The 14,312-nt window shown below is 38.0% G+C and overlaps 3 protein-coding genes across 3 annotated transcripts; 2 read left to right on the forward strand and 1 right to left on the reverse strand.

The window, feature by feature from the left end:
* The first annotated feature begins 6,125 nt into the window (after positions 1-6,125).
* Positions 6,126-8,397, forward strand: LOC145893807 (equilibrative nucleobase transporter 1-like). The gene has a single exon (XM_082982155.1). It carries the CDS (start codon positions 6,178-6,180, stop codon positions 7,702-7,704), a length of 1,527 nt encoding a protein of 508 aa, XP_082838281.1. The 5' UTR covers positions 6,126-6,177; the 3' UTR covers positions 7,705-8,397.
* A 1-nt stretch (position 8,398) lies between these two features.
* Positions 8,399-11,029, forward strand: LOC145893808 (ras-related protein Rab-39B-like). Its single transcript, XM_082982156.1, has 5 exons — positions 8,399-8,524; positions 9,186-9,295; positions 9,469-9,649; positions 9,985-10,106; positions 10,372-11,029. The coding sequence occupies exons 1-5, from the start codon at positions 8,399-8,401 to the stop codon at positions 10,499-10,501; spliced, it is 669 nt and encodes a 222-aa protein (XP_082838282.1). The 3' UTR covers positions 10,502-11,029.
* A 294-nt stretch (positions 11,030-11,323) lies between these two features.
* On the reverse strand, positions 11,324-14,023 carry LOC145893809 (ADP-ribosylation factor-like protein 6). The gene is made up of 4 exons (XM_082982158.1): positions 13,733-14,023; positions 13,001-13,164; positions 12,542-12,671; positions 11,324-12,145 (listed from the first exon to the last, which is right to left on the reverse strand). The coding sequence occupies exons 1-4, from the start codon at positions 13,915-13,917 to the stop codon at positions 12,067-12,069; spliced, it is 558 nt and encodes a 185-aa protein (XP_082838284.1). The 5' UTR covers positions 13,918-14,023; the 3' UTR covers positions 11,324-12,066.
* Between the last annotated feature and the right edge of the window lie 289 nt (positions 14,024-14,312).

Below are 14,312 nucleotides of genomic sequence, written 5' to 3' on the forward strand. Positions count from 1 at the left end.
CTTTGGTCATTATCCTTTCTCCACGCGAAATAACATCTCATAGCTATCGTTATAGTAGTGATTCATCATGTGGTCGAGAAAACCTCTAAGCCGCATGCCTGGCCTGTAACACTTGCCACGCCGCTTGCCCCTGGCTCTCAACTTCGGAACTGTCCTGCATCAAACTGAAACAACAACATTTCGTGGCCTGTCGATCCAGCCTGTCTAAACAACCACTTGTCGGTGTAGCCCGGTGCATTACCGGGATCACTTCGATTTTCCGCCGCGTTTCTGCGTCTCTGGCGCCGTGGTCATGCTCCATTTCGCTCGAAGGCAAAAGATAATGAGCGTGCTGGAGCGGGTCGCGCAGAAAAAAAGCGGCACTGCTCTCGAAGGCGAAATGAATGGCACTGGGCACTGGCGACATGCTCGTGTTTTTCGCTGTTACCGCGTGCATCACAACAAAAAAAGCGACGACAACCCTATATCTTCCGACCAGACGCAAACGATTATGACAAATCCACTAAACACCAGTAAGAGTGCAACAGTGACATAAATTGTTGCGTATTTTGTCAATTTTTGACCCACGTGTGACCCGCAACCATAATACCATTACCTCGAATCAACATCCTCATACTGTAAATCCAACAGAGCAAACAGCAGCAATCCTTAGACAAGTTGGGGCACTGACAGTGACCTCGGTCTATCCTCTTGCATTACAGCGGGTCTGTACATGTTGCATAGCAGGTGGTAAACCCGGCCGAGTTCACCACGCAAGCAGCTGAATCAGCAGGCAAGCAGATAAATGCAGAGCAATGCGTTGAAACACGAAGGACGGTGGACGGTTAATCGCCCAGGCAGAGTGCCGTTTTCCGTAAGTCCACCAATTGACTATTGCCCCAAAGCCAAAACGATTTCGAGCGCGTTATTAACAGGCGCCAATTAACTTTGAGAGCGGACGCCGCGTTTAGCGCTAAGCCGCGAGGTCCTGTCATAAATCTTAGGGTTGTGTGTGCAAAGTTTAAGGCCCAATGCACGCAGAAGAGAAAGGTCATATGCCCCGTTCCTACTTTTAAAGTCAGAAAATACTTTTTCATAAATTCCTTTTAAAATAAAACACAACAGTTACCACATGTAATATCGCAAAATACTTCCTTCGTTCCACTTTATTAATATTACAATACAAAAAATTGGGGAATCGAAATATTATTCGAGTTATGCGAAAGAGATTTATAAAATATTAATACAAACACCCCTTCACCATAAACCTTTATCAATTCAAATAACAACTTTTTATTGCATCCGTGGTAATTCTCAAAAATTTTACACCTTACGTAAACAATTTGTTTCGCAAACATTTATGACCTAAAAGTGCGCGGTCAATCGTTAAAAATGATAAAATGTGGTCAAGAAATGGAACTCAACATATATTTTCCATAACTCAACCACACCACCGCGAGTTTATCTGATGGCAAAGGTTCCAAGTCTTGTCGTATAAAGCATTTCGACGGGAGGCCACAGCACGCAGTGTTGTGCTTGTGTACACACGCGCGGCAAAAATGGGCATACACGCACACGATAACAAACCACTACAGGGCTGGACGTACAGTTGTTTGCCCACTAGCTTACTTCGCGCGTAGGCCCTGGTAAATTGGGCACGAAACGATGAGGCGTTGACTAAAGCTTCCCAGAAACCCTTTCTCCACTCCAACTCCATTTCTAATATATTTTATCGCCAAAAATCTGTTTAGGTTACAAAGTTGTGTCCCTCAGAATTCCTGTGCCTATTTTTGTCTTAGATCTTACGTACTGCCTTTGGCTTCGGAAATGTTCCGTTTTAGAACCGAAAATTACAGAAAAGCGTTAGTTGTCCATGTCAAGTTTTCTGGTTGTCAATGACACTTGCAGGGTCGGACAAGTTCAGAAGGCGCTGCACGAAGGAATCGTGTTTACTTGGTGGTGAGTCCAATCTCTCTCGAAGATAAATTTAATTCACCGAGCTGTGCTTGCCATAACCATGTCTTTCGTAATTTCCCTTAAATAAATAAAACCAAAATACTCCCAGCAAAGCTATAGGCGCCACCAATTTGTTGGACTTTCCGAACATACTAGAGTGAATTGAAGTTAAATGCCAAAGGCGCCGTCTAAACCAGTTTACTGCATCACGCACCAAAAACCTGACACCAAAGAATGTCCAAAACAAACGACAATTTCTTCCGATATGGCTCACTGAGTTCATCAACAAATTCAGATGACTTACTAATAGATTTATTTTAAAATAACCTTATTCTTTAACAATTTGCATTCGTGTTCCAAAACTTTTGCAAACAAGCAATCAAAGATTAGCCGATTTCCACCATTGCCTCAGCTGCAAGTCTCAAGTGGCTCCTCTGTATTACGAGTGCCCCCGCCTAAAGTGACCACAACAGTTTCGTTAAGTGTGAGAAAATCGTCTCATTCAATCGTTTTTGTGGCTATATTGGCGCTTGTGTTTGCACTAACGTTTATTGACCCTGGAACTACACGTAGTTTTTGTGTTAGATTCACGAATTTACCTTTGTTATGTGCCTTTTGTTATTTGCTACTTTAATAGTACAAAACTATACGACCAGGCAAACGCACAATCCTAACTGCAAAAACCCTTACATCTTTCAAGCTCCCGGGCGAACGTATAAAACTCCAAACCGTCAAAACGAATAAAGTAACAATCCACAGTTTGTGCTATTCCAACAAAGCGGAAAAATTACCAATTTTTCGCAAAAAAAACATAGATTGTTTACAACGGAACCTATCTGTCAAACTCCCACTGTTGTTCAACGTACCGACTTCACCCCTACTCTACGCACGCTAGACCACATGCTGCTATCAAGCCGCGCTCCATCGCCACTACCAACTCTTGCAAAACGAAGACAGAAGGCTGGGTGCTCTCGCCGCTCAATCCCTTTCTTCCAGGCGCCGGGAGGTTCGCGCAGGCAAAGTAAACATGGGGTCGCCCAACGCGTTATGACGTCACACATACCGAGAATAACAAAGATGGCGCGGGCCAACGCGAGGTCAGGTGCTGGCAGGTTTACTATTTGTCGTTATCACAGCGGTTTAAAACAAGCAATATTGTTTTTGTCGTTTGTCGTTTACAGTCACAATGTTTTGGCTTACAATACAACAGAGGTGTTCTAGCACAAAAAATGCTTAATTTACTATTGAAGGACACATGATAGTTGTGGTTAAAATATAATCGGAGCAGCAGAAAAAAAATTCTCTGTCTTTGCAAACCTAACTATACCAACACCATGCCATCTTAGAAACCCGATTGATTGCCAGTAAACCTTGGAAGTTTCGATCGAAAGCCTTTACGAGCTGGTCGTGCATTCTCCCGACCATTACGTACTAGACTGGTTATTGGAGCAATCTAAATCGTTGAAAGTACTTCGCTTTGATCTTGATTGTCTGGAGTCGACAAGGCAGATTGCGGGCTCGGGTGATTGATCACAGTTGGTTGGAGCAGCCGCACAACCTCCGGTCTTTTGATTTTCCAGCAACATCCACTTGTTTGTGCATGTGCAGTGACTACCCCACACAACAAAGCACCGGAGGCCAAGTAATTAAATGGAATAGACTTCTTGCATTCTTGTCTTGGCAAGATGGGATCGCTCGACCACGAAGGCCCTTTCAAAGGGATTTTGGCTGACGTATCGATTATGACGTCACCGTGACTTTGCAGCCCCGAGTGAATCAAAAGTATGTTTTCAGTTAATTGCGATTTATTGCTGAAATTATTTATTGACATTCATATCATATGGCCGTAGTTCGGTGGTCAACCTGGTCTGAGACCACTGAAATTTTTCATGTTGTTTGGTTCAAGGATCAAAAAATTGGGGGAAGCAATTTTTTTTCTTACATTAGATTTGTTAATTTCGAATATTGTGGCAAACATTTTATTCGCGTATCCCGTAGTAAAAATGTAAACCCGCCTTCGAAAGATTATCTCGATTTGCTCTATAACGCCACCTTGCGCCAAACGTAAACGAAGTTTGCATGTTTAGAAAGAATTCGAAGGTCTTGTTTTTGTCAAAAAATTGGAAACGGCTTTCCACTGGCAATCATTACTAAAGGTGGGATTAAACATGTTTAGTTTCCAAAAGTTTATTCAATCAAACAACCGATTGGTTTTGCGAACCACAGACAAAATAATAGCGGGATGTAAAACAGATACTGTTTTGTTTTTGTTGAAATGTAGCCTATTACATCATTCGAATCCTTGTAAAAAAAGTTTTGCACAGTTTTAGAAAATGGTTGAAACTCGTTTCGTGATATCGGGACGACGTTTTGTTGGTAAAAATAGGTCTACCATACGTCATGTGCTCCTTATTCGAAATCAATAACATGTCCTCAGATGTTGCCCTTTGTAAAACGCCAGCAGACAACATTTTGAGGACCTAAAACGTTTAAAGAAGTGCGGCGCTGAGATATGAAAGTCACCTTGGGCTGCTCAATAACCCACCGTTCTCAAAAAGAGATTTACGATGTGATGTCATCGACGATAAGTGAATGAATCACCAAACTGCAACGTAAGCACACCAGAGCAGCGGAAACAATTTACACTATATATTAAACTAGCACCTAACGGTTCACATGAGAAACAGGATTTGCTTGGTAATTATAAGATCGGTGCAACGCCACAGCAGGCTACTGGGTAGCTATGAAGAGTTGGTTATCAAAAAATTAGGCTACCAGTTACTGGTAATGTAGGGAACAGTCGCAAAAAATGTAGAAGTTGTTCTGAACCCGGGTCTGTAAAGAGTTGTCAGGGGTGTTTGCTGAAACTTCTCAACGCGAGTTCTTGGACGGGGATAAAGTACGATTTTCCAAACATATTCTTGCATTATCAATCAAAACTTGCTTGCAACATATAGTCTTGTTGCTTGGCAAACAAAAGCCTACGTAACACCACGTATCTCAGTGGGAGGCGCGGAAGCAGATTTTTTGTAACAGCGCAAAAACTATTCAGCCTACACCAAACGGGATCCACCAGGACAAGTTGAGGCCTTAGTGTGAACCGTTTTTCGTCACCTTCCCGCATTCCTCCGTTTAGTCGCGTAAACATTCAATCAGGTTTTTGTCTTACTTAAGGTATTGGCATGCCAAGAAACAACTGAGCGCCTTTTTCTGATTCATTCCCCCAAGGAAGCCGGCTGGGAGAATGTCACTTTCCTGTATTCGCGCCATTTGAACTTTGGCGAAAGCTGAAGGCTTTGACAAAAAACAAGTGCTGTAGGCCACAACGGGATACTCAGCACGGGTTGAGTCATGGAACCACGTGGTATGTGGAGGGTCACACGCCGGTAAGATAAGTGAAAACGTTTTGAGCAAACTATTCGAGTTTTGGAGCACGTGGTTGCCATCTACCACATGGTTGAAGCGTAAAGGTGTGGTAACGTACAAAAATATTTGAAAATGTTTATATCAAGGTTAGTTTAATATCAAAAAATATGTTAGGCCTACATGCCGTGTTGTATGAAATGTGATGTAACGTTTGGTATAGAAAAGACATCCGCGCCAGTGGAGTTCGGGGTGGGCAGTGGGTGTGGTGTAGCAAACCCGCATGGTATAATAATAACCTCGCGTGGTTGAAATGTATCAAATGTTAGATATTGAAATTGAACAGTGATCACCAAACTTTTACTCTGGAGTGATATCTGGAGCATAGGTTCGTACGATTCCGTACTAGACCCATTATTTGTCTTGACTTTTCGTCATAGTTAAATGCAATAACGGTCAAGTAAGACCACATAACGCTGAAGAAATCTCGCCGGATGGTAGACGAAACGCCGGTTGTAATAAAAATTCCGTAACTTTAGGCCAGAAGAATAGTTCTGGAAATTTACGATGCCCGGCAACAAGAACAGCACTGTAAAAAGTAAGCTGTCAATTATTTTTATGCCATGCATTTCTCTGTGCAGCCAATTGGCCTAGATACAATCAATTTTGCCCGGAGCATGTCCTGCGCATTTCCCACAACAGCTGTTCGGCAATTAGTTCAGTACAGACCTGGAGGGTGGACAGACAGCATATATAATATTGTGGTCATGTTAAGAAGTGTCATTGTGGTTGTTTATTTGATGTTGGTGTTTTATATTTCAGATTTTCACTGTAACATTTTTGTATTTTGCTGCTATTGTTTTGCAAGGTCAGTTCAAAATGAAGTGTGACATACTGCATATTACTAGCTTGATTACAGCTGTGGTGGAAGGCCTCTTCTTTTCAGGTCTTATATTTGGTTGGTCATCTATAAGCAGAGTTTTGGAACAGGAAGGCTACTTTAGCAACTATTGTCCCTCTGCAAATTCTACCCTAAGCAACTCTACCACCTCTGATAATATATCCCATACAACTGTTGCTACCCCTTCAACTTGGGTTACTTGTCATTTGCAAAAGGAATACATCAACCTAGTCTTTACTATTGCAAGTGTAGCTTTGTCCTTTTCTACATTGCCAAATGGGTGGATATTTGATCGCTTTGGTACTTGGGCATCTCGCGTTTTTGCAATTCTTCTATTCACATGTGGCTGTGTGTTGGTTTCTGTTTCAACTATTGCTACTTCTTGGCTCTTGTACCCTGCTATGTGCTGCCTGTCAGTTGGTGGCATTCTCATGCTTGTCACCAATATGCAAATAGGGAACTTATTTGGTTCAGCCAGGTCATCTGTGATTACACTATTAAATGGTGCATTGGACTCTTCATCATTTGTGTTCCTTCTGGTAAAGCTGGCATATGACAGTGGAATTCCTCTCAGCACAATTTTCCAATTCATAGCCATTTGTTCCATTTTTCAGTGGTTTCGGACAATATTGGTCATGCCGAAAATGCACATTCCCTTTCCATTGCCCTATAAAAGGTTTAGATATGGATTGCATGACTGCAAAACTCAAATTTCCGAAGAGAAAGATCCAAGCATAATCCGACTGCAAGAAACAGGTGATGAAAAGATGGAAACAAAGGTTGAAATTGAAAAGCCCAAGCAAGAAACAGCTTCCTTTGTGTCATGCGTTAAATGTGTGAAATTTTGGACCAACTTATTTCATCTCAGCATTTTGCAGCTGCGAAACTACTTCTTTCTGGGGACCTTTGGCACCTGGATGGCTGGTCTATTACCAGCTGGAAGCAGTGAACTGAATGGATACTTCAATGCATTTGGAATCTTTCAATTTTTTGGGGTCCTTACAGCTCCCCTGAATGGATTTCTTATTGATGGCATGAAAAAATGGTTTTCCAGAACAACATCTGACCCATCATTAACTTCTGCAAAGGCTGTCGCTGTTTCGGCTTTTACTACAACATTGTTGGGAGTTTTGTTTTCTCTTATCGTTGCAATTCCAATGGCTAACATTCAGTACGTATCGTTTTTTCTCCAAGTGGTGTTCAGGTCTTTTCTATATGGTGGCAATGCCAGTTTCATTGCCTTCTCATTTCCAGGAAAGCATTTTGGAAAGTTATATGGCCTAACCATGACTCTTTCAGGGGTTGTTGCTTTGTTACAGTTTCCTCTCTTTAGTCTTGTCATCCGTGTACTTGATGAAGATTTTTCTTCCATTAACATTGCCTTTATTGTCGTCTGTGCCCTGACAGGAATTCATCCAGCGTTGATGTTCTGGAGAAGTGTAAAACAAGAAAAAATGTTGAAAAATCAACCAAAATCTGTGGAGCAACAGAATCTTACCACTTGACTGTCACCCGCAATTAAGAAGACTGATGTTTTTGTCTGGTAATTGGAGTTACTCAAGGATTTAACTTGTAAATGTGTTTAGGTGCCGTTGTTTTCAAACTTCACACTTGTGTTTAAAATGTGGTGGAAGTTGAGATGCATTGTTTGGTGTTGCTGACACTTTTTTTAAACTGTTGGTTTTGTAATAGAGTAGTGCTTTTATTCTTGTGGTAGCTATGATTTAATTTAATGTTTTTTTTGTGTTAAATTAAGTTTTAAAAAGTGTTCCAATAATTTATACACAATACACAACTTAAGTAAATGTATTTTTTTGTTTTCCATGCCTGTTTATGTTGTTCGTCATGGAAGTTAAAGTTCCTGATATATCAGTTACCTTGCAGACTAAAATGTGTACAGAAATAATCGCCAGAAATACTTTTGATTTGAAGGTTTTGTTATGCTGCAGTGATTTGTTTGCAATTGAATTTTAAAACATCCCTTCGTTCTAAATTAATCACTTCATTGCAATAAGACGAAGCTGATTTTATTAATATGCATTTTGACATGTTCATTAATTAACGCTTTAATATTGATAAATTGACGCTGTGTGAAAAGTAAAGTTACTTATTTCCTGCCTATGCCTTGTTAGTTTTAATACGGTGACAACTGTTGTGAGCGAAACGCCGCCCAAATCCAATTTTGTTATTTGTTTTAGCATGGGTGATTTAATAGCTAGATCGGACACAATTTGGGTGTACCAATTTCGAATTGTTCTGTTGGGTGATTCCACTGTCGGCAAATCTGCTCTTATCCGGAGATTTACGGATGGATGCTTTTTAGAGGTAAAATTGCTACTGCTATATATATTTTAAATACTCACTGTTGCTTATCCCATCCCACGAACACCAACAACTATCTTTCAGGGTGTTGCCACTATATTCACCTGATAAAATGAACCTGGTCAAAATGTTTTTGAGAAAATCAATCTGCCTTGGAAGTGCCAAGACATTATAAATGAACTGCACATTTTGAAGAATAATACTTTGTCCATTTGCATCTTTAGCCTGTAGACTATATAATAAGCAATAAGAAAAATAATTTGTGTAAGATGTTTGATGGTATTTGATTATCTTACATGTTGCCACTTGTTCTGTTCATTGATTATTCTTTGCAACTGTTCTCTCATTTAAGCAAGCAATCAATATCTTGGTGTATTGATTGCCCCTTCATAATTAAATGTAGACTTCCAAGCAAATTCCCAATTAGAGTCCAGACAAGCCCAGACAGTGAGAAACAACTATCCCAGTGCATCATGCACCTAAATGTCTATTATGTTGTCACTATTTTTAGGTCTTTCAGTGTGTAGTTTATTTATACTTATTTTACACAATAGCAGCCAACTTTTAATTTCCTCAATCGTGTGTATTTTCCAAATACAGTATTTCTAAACTGTTCCATTTGGCGACATGTGGTTGAATCAACTTGTGTTTCAAAATTTTTTAGGCTTCAGATCCGACGGTGGGAGTAGATTTCTACTCGAGGCTGGTTGAAATTGCTCCGGCAACGCGGGTAAAACTGCAAGTTTGGGACACTGCCGGGCAAGAAAGATTTCGGTAAATTTTGAAACTAGAAGATACGAGGCAGACTTGTAATTATTTGGGTGTAATTAAAAAAAAATTATGTGTAAAAAAAAACTAAAAAAATATAGCTATAGAACTGTAAAATCATTGCCATTGCCAACTATAAGTTTTTTGTTATTTTCAGGTCTAAATATTGCTATTTTCAGGTCTATTACACAATCGTATTACCGTAATTCGGTTGGTGCTATCCTAGTATATGATGTTGCAAACAGGGATAGCTTCGAGCACTTGTCATCTTGGGCGGAGGAGGCCCGGATTCACGTGGCACCTCGACCAATCTCATTTGTCCTTGTCGGACAGAAGTGTGACCTTGAAAGTGAAAGGAGGGTGGGTCTTGCAACAAACTAGTGTATTAAAAAGCCAAACTCATCAATTTGCTGATCAGCACAGTCATGCATACTTTTCAAACAGTGAACTGTGCTTATCTTAATGCATTAAATACAAAGCAATTGTGGCAAACCGGTTTGAAATCAAATAGCAATTGCCTTGAAACTGTCTGAAGCTGAAATAATTATGCAAAACATAATAAATTAATACATAACATAACCTCAAGTCAAAATGCATTTTTATTTTAAGGAAAACATGTTTCGCCAAAGAAACTATAAAATGCAAGACATAATAGGTTTAATTTGAGTAGAGCCTTTAACACTGGTTATTGTCAGGTTTCGACAGAGGAGGCGTCAGCGTTTGCTCGCATGCACAAGATGCTTTTCGTTGAAGCCTCGGCCAAACAAGGCATCAACGTTGATTGTTCCTTCTTACTACTGACGGAACTCATTTACAGGTGACTAGGATTACTAAGGTTTTATTGGTTTACCAACTGCATATATATTATGGAGCTCCTGTTGCTGCCAGGCATATTGCAATTTAAAATATAAAATTAACTTACTGATGCCAGAAGAGCAGTATATTTTGAATTGCATATATATTGTTCATTTATGTAAAATCAGTTGTATTACTCACAAAAAAATGATTTCATGTTGTTGTATTGTCATAAAATAAGCGTATGATAAACTTAACATTGCTCAGCATGTGCAACTTTAATCCAGGTTGGTCAAATCTGGTGAGCTCAGGCCTGAAGATGGTTGGGAAGGTATTAAAAGTGGTCTGGTTCCGACCCCGACACCAATTGAAGAGGATGAAGATTATCTTCCCACAAAACGAGGATGTTGCTATTAACTTCTTTGCTTTTCTAATGTTCTCCTGTTCTTCTCACTTTAAGGAAAAGTGATGCAGTATGTTTTTGAATGTTTTATATTGCCATCATATCACTTTTTGTAGCCCTGATGTTGTGACTTTTTATCTCATTTTAGTGTTTAATGTTGTTTTTGAAAGCTGTGATTTTGTTTTTCCTCGGTAACAAAAGCTGTGTTCAATTTTTTTATTTCAAAGGCATGGTGAACTTGCAAACATTCGTCTAGATTTACTATTTGTTGTCCAACTACTTTTTTATTTGTGATGTAAAATGTTCTATTGTAAATCAACCTTTTTATGTTTTTAATTGTGTCCATGTGTTTAACTTTACAGCACTCAAACTTAGCGTTTTATTTTCCAATAAGTGTTGAAGTGCAGTTTCCATTGTTGCCCTGTGCAATATTGAAATATGTGTATGTACTTTTTCAGTTGGCTCAACACAAGGTATGTTGTCTTGCCACTTATTCTCCTATCATACAAAGATATTGGCATATGGCTGTGATACATAAATCAGTCATATTCTTTGAATAAAAAAGCCAAAGCTAAGATGCTGTTGATCATTTTCAGTAAACGTTTCAAACCTATGCTTGGTTCGCATCTTAGCTTTGGCTTTTTTATTCAAAGTTATTAACTCCACTTATTTTGCACCCAATCATATTCTTTTCTTCATTTTATAACAGTTTTCGTAAATTTGCATTTTATAGCATTTTTAGTAAAGCCAAATCACCTCTTTGCTGCCACGAAGATTTTCCATAATGTCGATGTTGTACTGTGTTTATGTTCTCACTGTCACTTTTGATCAATAAATCATGCTGGTGGTTTGTATTTGTACCATACAGAATGATATTGCACATACACAGTAGAAGCCTCCATGTGTGTGTAGGTAAGCAGAGAGGCATTATATGAAATATTTTCAAGCAACATTTTGTAAAAACGTATAGTGGACACAGAAAAAAGTAACGTGTATAGCTAAAAAAATTGACATTCCTTTTAACAAAATAATGTTTGTACAAGGTTGTCCGAACAAATTAATGTACCTAATTTAATAAAGAAGCAATTACCACAAGCAAAAAAAAACAGTTCACTCTGGTCAAGCAGCTTACAGAGCTATATGGCCCACAATAATTCAATGTCAGTCACAAAAGCAATACATGCACAGCATCGACAGTTCACATTTGTGATAAAAGAAAACAACGTTCAGTGGTATAGCAAGTTTTTGAAATTGAAATATTTTCAAAAGCACTCGTGTTTAAATATTTCCAACTTTTATTTCATTACATTTTTTTTATAAGGCCAATAAAAGTAGATTCAATATTCTTTTGATGACACACACCTATTTTAACAAACACTAACAAATTTATCACAAAATGCATTTTTATGTAAATTGAGGTCGGTACTACTTCGGCTAACAATGGGAATTCGCAAGGTCAAGAGCAAGTACAACCACACTCTGTGGTGTAACTTTTTATCATGTATATAAATTCAATTCACACACACAGAAATTCAAAACACTTGTGTAATACATTTCAATTACAACTTCAGAAAACGATTCATCTTACACTTTGCAACTGATCTGACAACCACTCGATTCCTTCGTTCAGGCCGTCCCCAGTTATTGCATTACTTGCGCTGTTAAGAAAACAATTTTTTTTTATTTTTAGAAAACAAAATTACTAAAATGGTAGTTTGATTAATTTTTTTTTTTATTGGAAAATTTCAATTGGTCAAAAGTGTTGGCAGCGAAGAAAAAAGAATTAGCAAAAGGTAAAAATAATTTGTGTGATAGTAAATGTTAAAGAAAAGAATCTGCTGTGATCAAACTAAAACAGCAGTTTTGACTGTAATCCTTCCAATGCTTCATGCATAATTTACATTTACAGTTTGGTAATGTTGTGTTGTGTGTAAAAGTATGACACCTATTACTATGCAACAAATTGCCTATATCATACATATGTGCTATTTTATGGTTGTTGTTGTTGTTGTGGAAGGCAAAATAATTTGTTCCTTTCAGGATGCTATATCTACCTTATGTTCCATGGTTTCTCTTTTAGGTTATCAAGGCCCAAAATTTTAGAACATTGAATAGCTGATAATGACTCTGTTAAATCCATCTTGTTGGCAAAAAACAAAATTGGAATTCTCTTTGCCTTGACACCTGCAAAAATGTTTTTAATATTTTTATAAAACTTTTAATATGTAAGACTTGTGTCACAGTAAACTTGAGATGCACACACACTTTTGTTGAGGGTTTATTTTGGAACAGGTTTCTTTTTTTGTTAGGTTATGTGTTGTTGTATATACGTACATTATTATTATTATATTTTTGGTGGTATAATAAGTCCTATTACGCCATTAAAGCACCAGCCAATATCTATAGAATACTACATGTTACAATTTTGTCATGTTTTTTGTAACATACACCATAAATTCGGGATTACACTAAGCATACAGAAATAAACTGATAAAACATAAAAATTATTGTACTTTGGTTTTCAAGAAGTTGATCCAGTTCCTCCTTAGCAACTGACATGCGGAGTTTGTCTGCACTGTCAATCACGAATATTATACCATGTGTTTCTTTGTAGTAATGAGCCCACAAATTACGATAGCGGCCTTGTCCAGACATGTCAATCACAGTGAAGACCAAACTACAAAGAAATCAATAATGTATACGACTGTTACATTTCAAGTAATACCATTTATACACATTTTATAATATATATACCATTAAACAGGATATCATTTAGAGTGCAAAAAAATCCTCTGCAAATAACAAATTATTCAATCTGGAGACACACATTAAAAGTTCACACATATGATCCAGATTCATAATTTGCATGGAGGATTTTGGGAAACATCGCTTGCGCAGAATACACATACCAATGTTTTACCTACAATAAAGTGCCAGAATATACATGTTTTTGTTCAGAGTACCGATAAGACTATGAACATGTGTCAGCATTCTTTCCAATCAAAAATATGATGCCAAACAAGCTGTGTGAAGTTGAAAAAACATGGCTATGTTGGTGCAGTTAATATATTTTTCTTGATGAACTGTTACCAAATAAATATGCTTAAGTTTAGCAAAGGTCTACTAGTTCAACAGATTGGAAAGTTCATTATTTTCAAGGAATTTTTTTCATCATTCTCGCACGACATTTTTTCCAATATGGACAATTCACCATAAAAGCAAATAATAAAGCAATTTTATTTTACCTTGAAGTGACAAATTTTTCAACGTTGAAGCCGACAGTAGGAACAATGTCTTGTCTTTGGGCGTCCGGTGCTTTTAATTTGTTGATTATTGTTGTTTTTCCGCTATTATCCAAACCAACGCAAAGTATGTTTGCTTCTTTCTTTTTGGCCCTAAGCCACCCAAAAAATTTGTCCATAAAACCCATCGCACTGCAGAGTGTCTTGTCGAAAACCAACAATGTAATAATAGTGGGATTGTAAGCCCACGAACCTTCACGAAAATCAGAGCTCGTCGGCTTCTGTTTTGTATCTTGTTACTTGGACAACAAATGGCTGCATATTTCATGCACTGTTGATCATGCATGTCCTAATATTGGTTCAGTGAAGTTAAAATAATTAATATAGTTTGCTTTGGTTCAAGATTTTATTTTGAAAATCATTTGTTTGGTAGTTATATTCAAAATATTGCAAATCCATTTTTTTCCAAAATTTCAGTATTGTTTTTAAACTGTATCATCGCAGTTGAAACATGGTTTTATGAAACAAATAGGAATATTTTTTCCTGCTTTAAAGATACTAAATTATTTTTTCACACGATTAA

The sequence above is a fragment of the Ascidia mentula genome, chromosome 3 (genome assembly GCF_947561715.1).
Source record: "Ascidia mentula chromosome 3, kaAscMent1.1, whole genome shotgun sequence".
Classification (NCBI taxonomy): domain Eukaryota; kingdom Metazoa; phylum Chordata; class Ascidiacea; order Phlebobranchia; family Ascidiidae; genus Ascidia; species Ascidia mentula.